The sequence below is a fragment of the Silene latifolia genome, chromosome X, assembly GCF_048544455.1.
Source record: "Silene latifolia isolate original U9 population chromosome X, ASM4854445v1, whole genome shotgun sequence".
Lineage (NCBI taxonomy): Eukaryota > Viridiplantae > Streptophyta > Magnoliopsida > Caryophyllales > Caryophyllaceae > Silene > Silene latifolia.
The window spans coordinates 256,724,935-256,730,753 of NC_133537.1; the positions used below are offsets into that span (position 1 = coordinate 256,724,935).

At 35.5% G+C, this 5,819-nt stretch overlaps 2 protein-coding genes across 2 annotated transcripts; both read right to left on the minus strand.

The window, feature by feature from the left end:
* Positions 1-1,434: 1,434 nt before the first annotated feature.
* Positions 1,435-2,100, minus strand: LOC141619976 (protein FAR-RED IMPAIRED RESPONSE 1-like). Its single transcript, XM_074436970.1, has one exon. The coding sequence runs from the start codon at positions 2,098-2,100 to the stop codon at positions 1,435-1,437; it is 666 nt and encodes a 221-aa protein (XP_074293071.1).
* Positions 2,101-2,119: 19 nt separating this feature from the next.
* LOC141619978 (protein FAR1-RELATED SEQUENCE 5-like) lies at positions 2,120-4,312 on the minus strand. The gene is made up of 3 exons (XM_074436971.1): positions 4,297-4,312; positions 3,576-3,653; positions 2,120-3,465 (listed from the first exon to the last, which is right to left on the minus strand). Exons 1-3 carry the CDS (start codon positions 4,310-4,312, stop codon positions 2,120-2,122), a joined length of 1,440 nt encoding a protein of 479 aa, XP_074293072.1.
* Positions 4,313-5,819: the final 1,507 nt, after the last annotated feature.

A 5,819-nucleotide genomic window follows, 5' to 3' on the forward strand; every position in this document is an offset into this window, starting at 1 on the left:
AAGAATAAAACTTCATTCATGAGGTGATGAGAAAAAGAGGGAAGAGTGTGAACCTTACGGTTTTCTGAGATGCCTACTGTCAGCCAGCAATTGCGATTACGTTTTTTGAGTTGTAATCTTTATAAATTAAATATGAAGTTCCGTTAGTCTACTGAACGACGTATCACTTTTTTCAGGTTGGCTACGTTACGTTTTTTGAACCGCTAGATACACTCGTTAAGATGGCTACATACACTATAGTCTGTCACTACATACACCTTACACTTCCATATGTTGCTTTAAAATAATTCAACCTCATGTCATTCTTTTTTTAATCTCCAGGCGATTTTTCACAATGGTTGATGATGAAGATTATTGGATCATTTTTTTTAATCAAGCCTCATTTCAAGGATTCGGCATCAGTTCACATTTTTATTTTTCTTGCAAGAGTGGTTTGTACTTTGAAGAGGTTGATTAAGTTGGGGTGACTTTTGTCTAGTATTTCACATTTTTTAGTTTCCTTGTGCTGTTTGTAACGTTTCAAAGGAAATAACTTTGAACATCTGTGGGCAATTAGATACACTTGTTTGGACTGCTAGCTACACTTGTTCGTACTGCTAGATACACTCCTTCAGTATTTTTAGATAAGGATGTTCGATACAAACGCCATCTTTGTAGGAGAATTCAGAACTTTTTGTCCATTTTTTCATCTAAGAATATGAAAAATTTAAGACTAAATTTATATAAAAGAGATGATGTGTTTTCCTAGTTTATATAAACAAGTATACAATGACGCATTGTGATCATACACTTTTCCGGACCGGTAGTTACACTCCACGAGTCCATAATAAAGAAAAAAATGATTTGGTTGGAGTAATTTGATGTTCAAGAGTTCATTGAAATGATGTTGCATCTTAAATTTTGGCTTTTTCAATTTTTCGGAATCCTATTTTTTTTAACTGCTAGTTTCACTTGTTCAGATGGCTACATACACTTTGTTTGACTCCTAGTTACACTCCTTCCGCAGCTACATACACTCTAGTCAGCCCACCTCCCTATTTGAATACAATGTATACACTAACCCCCTCTATACTCCGTCAATCCATAGTCAGTATAAAAACAGTAAAAAAACAACAGCGTTAAAACGTAAATAAAAAAAAAATTGGAAGTTTATACAAAACCAGTCTTTCCATAAACTACATAAACCAAAAACCCACTGAAATCGGTTTTTTAAGTGAGTACATAACATTACAAAACATAACAGACTTTTTTGAGTGACATCTACAAATGCCACATAAACCAAAAACCCACTGAATTCAGTTTCAAGGGAGTCGACTCGAGCAATTTCTACTATCATGGTTACTCATTTCACCGCAAGCACGGCATTTTCTCAGAGGCTTTGCATTTTCCAAGACTGCCTTTTCCTTGTTTGATGTTATCCTCTTTCCCGATCCCTTATTCTTGCACTTCTCGGTGGTAAAACAAGAATAACTTGGTTGGAATTTTTGACCCAAGAAGCATCTCAATCTCAGCTTTCTTATCTTTTGACTTTCCCGACTTAATTGAAATAATCAACTTTTCATTGAAACTCCGGAGCAATTGAAATAGCGCATCAGAATGTTCCTCACTATCCTCAACAAGTGAGACTGCACTAAATACCTCCGACCATAATTCACTTATATTGTTAAGCGACTTTCGATTGACACACAATCGGCTAGTCTGAGTTTTTCCAACAACAGTAGAAAGAGGGTGGGAGGTTGCAGATTTGCTCCATCTCAGTGCTAAATACTCTTTAGGTATATGATCAAACCCTCTATCTTTCAACACCCATAAAATGTGCCTACAGAGTATCCCAATTCTTTCAAACATCTTACAAGAACAAGAGAACTTATTATCACTTAAATCAACTTTGTATTCCTTGTCTTTCTCACAATCAATTATTGAAATATTATCATTCGCACCACTTGCATTTGGTGATGGTAAATGGCCACAAGTATAACATCCTGCTTGGACTTCTACTTGGAAAATATAAAATATAACGATTGTGTAAAACTCAGAAGCTTGCTTTTCTAAAAGGAGAGGGGTTGTCAATTTTGGATAACAATTCTTATCATCAGCCATTACCTTAGAATATTTCCATCTACGAGCATCCATTCTTTGTTTGGAAACGCATCCAAAACTCGACAAGTGTGACATGTGGGTTGGTGAAGTTTCCAAAGAAGCTATTTTCAGACTCTGATCTTGATGTTGTGCGCAAAATCCCACCCAAATATGTGTCTCTAATGTAAGCATGAATCCAAAGAGCACGATGCTTAAACATTTTCTTCAACCACTTGTTATCACAAAGCTCATATGAGGAAATTATCGAATTCCATTTCGATTCAAAATCTTCTGGAGTGATTTCTACATCCCAAACAACTGAGTTAATTTCCTTCAAAAAAGTTGTGTCTTGGGAAATCGATGGACCAACCTTGTCAGGCAACTTCTTCATTATATGCCACATACACAATCGGTGGCGTGTTTTGTCACCAAACACACCCTTAACAGCTTTTTTGATGCCTCTACATTGATTAGTTATTATAGTAATGGGATAGCGATCAGCCATAGCCGTTACAAAATTTTGAAACAACCACGAAAATGATTCTGCATTTTCGTTTCGTATCAAACCCGCTGCAAAAGTAACGCAACCCTTATGGTTATCAACACCCGTGAAAGGGACAAACACCATTTTATATTGGTTGAAGTTATAAGTGGCATCAACAGAAACAGCATCACCAAAAAGGGCACAATTTTTAATTGATATTGGATCTGCCCAGAAAAGCTTAGTTATTCTGCTTTGATCGTCCACATCAAAGTCAAAATAGAAAGATAGAGACATAGCCTTTTTCTGCATGAAGTTCTCTATTAACATCTGGCCATCATATTCTTTGATGTATTTCTTAACATCCCTTGAAATTTTTTTGAAATCTTGTAAAGAAGCACCCACATTTTTGTATCCCTTCACATACTGTTTGAACATCCTAAATGTTTGCACAGGACCATGGTTTACATGAGCATTATCCATTATCATTTTTTTGTGAACCAAGTTTAAATCCCTACATGGTTTCAAATGTATCATAGTTGTTGGCGTATTCATAGCATGTGAGTGAACCTCAACAAAATCATAAATCTCGTATTCACCCGTTTGAATTCTTCTAAAACTAACCTTAGCCTGACAACCAATTCGCGTAAGGGTCCTCTTCCTTTTTGTACCCTTGTGATTACTTTTGCCTTGTTTATTACACACGCACCACTTGTGTGTAACTATCCCGTCAACTAATTTTGTTGAGTCTAATCTAGTAAGGAACCCACAAACCTTGGCATATTCCTCATAAAAATGTATGCCTTCTTCCAAAGTTGCAAATTTCATCCACAATGCTGGTTTTAATTCTGCTGAGCATCTTGGCAATCCCACTATTTGATTATCAAAATCAACTTCTGGAGTGGCTACAACAACAACAAAAAAAACAAAAGGAAATGATTTTAATTTTATCTGTTACCACCTACACAAGCTTCTTAGACAATACATTAGTTAATTAGAAGCTACAATTTAATACCTAGTACATTAGTGACAAGTAATTGATTTTCTTTTGAATTACTTGAAGACGCTTGCACATTAGTAACTTCTACAATGTCTGCACAGAAAATCAAAGAAAAGAACTGAATTCTGGAATCAAACATAATCCCAAAATCCTAGGTAGTGGAACACGTAATTTAATTTGTCAAGTTACATACAATCGTCTACGTAGTTATATACACTCATTTGTGAAGCTATATACACTTTGCTACCTTTTGTTTATTTCACTATTTTCATCCCATTCCTTCTATGCTATCTAAGGGTAGCTAGATACAGTTTTAAGTGCTTCTACAAACACACCTTCAGGTGGCTGTATACACTTTTTAGACCATAATTGATAGTCGTTGCTTACAAACAGAAACCCAGGATCGTGAAATCAACTACGACAGTTTATCCAAACAGAATCTCAAAATCCAAATAGGGCCTTAATATCTAAGTCAATCAAAGTAATACTCCTTTCAAATTTACAATCATACATTTTTTAATATTGACAGAAACACATCCTCAACTACCTAGATACACACAGCCAATGAAAGCAACTTATTTTGGGTCACAATTAGCAGCAATAATAAAATAATGTATCACGATAATTCCCTCCTTCAAATTATATGTAAACAACAAGATTTGAAGACACATTCATACATCTACATACATACACATCTTTAACTTGCTGGATACAAAGAACATGCAACAGTAGTTACCTATAACTTCTGCCATTACCGAATCTTCTTCTTCAATTATTACCAACTGAAATAAAAAATCGTTCTTGTTAGATTATTACCCAAATCAGATGGTTCTATCATCAAAGAAACTCTAATTTTTCGATCACAATAATTTTAATCAAGTAATGAACCAACAAATCTAGAATCAAAACGACAAAATACCATCTTAAACCAAAAAACTAATCAAGTTAAATTTTTAAGCAAACCCTAAGTTTTTAAATTGGATTTGTTTCAAAATCTGAATTAAAACTTACCTTGAATTTGTATTCCGAGGTGCAATAATGGAGTTTGATTGATGCGCAGCAATAATGTCGGAAAGAGAAACGAAGAAATCAAGATGAGAATTTGTTATCGCATTAATGGTGTCCAAAAGAGGAACGAAGAACTGATGAGAATTTCGTCTGTTATATAGGGGGGTCAGTTCGTACGGTTCGCACCGAACTTTAGTTTGTACCTGACCCCGACCCTATATATATATATATATATATATTATGTTTATCTTGCTTCTTCATCTTGCTTCTTCTTTGTTTTAGTTTATTTAATTTGTTTTACTAGCTAATTAAGCGAACAATACTTAAAGAAATAACATAATGGTCGATAAAAACACATACATGCAAATGAAATAATTAGAAAAAAAAAATAATGACGATGAAAGACGATGAAACCAACAGTGACGGCGAGATTTACCTGATAATTAGAGAAAGTAAGAGATGATGAAGTCAACAGTGACGGCGAGAAGATAAAGCGACGATGAGAAAGAGAGAAAGAGACGATGAGAAAGTGTGTGTTTTGTGTTTGTGTTTGTCTGCTGTATTTGTGTTTGTGTATTAAGGTTTGTGTTTTGTGGTGTGTAGGCGATTTGTGTTTGTGTGGTTTATAGTATGGAAGGTATTGACAACGGTTATTAAACAAAAACCGTTGTTAAAACGTTTTAACAACGGTTGTAAAACAACAACCGTTGTCAAATAAGTTTTAACAACGGGTTTCAAAAGTAACCGTTGTGATTACTTTTCACTAACTTTGCGTCAATTTTGCGCCAAATTATTAACAACGGTTGTGCATGTGTGACCCGTTGTTAAAACTTATAACAACGGTTGTTATAACCATACCCGTTGTAATTAATTTTAGTAAAATTCGCGCCATACATTCTACAACGTCTATTGTGATTTTCGTGAATAATCGTTGATAAAGGGGCGTTGTAGTTGCCTGGATTTGTAGTAGTGAAAATAAGAGTTGAGTGTGAATGGAGACCCATTGTTTGCACTGAATGTGGAGGAGTTGGTCATGAGGGATCTAAGTGTAGGAAACCCAAGACTAAGCGCCCTACCCAACCTCCTCCTCCCTCTCAGAAGTGGGTCCCTAAGAAATCACACCCTGTGCCTTAGAAAGTCCAACCATCTCAACCAGTCCCCCCTGTGGTGTTAGTGCCTGATACTCCTAATGTGACTACTCTTGAGGAGGTTCAGCACAAACTTCAGGTCACTTGGACCAAAAATGGCACC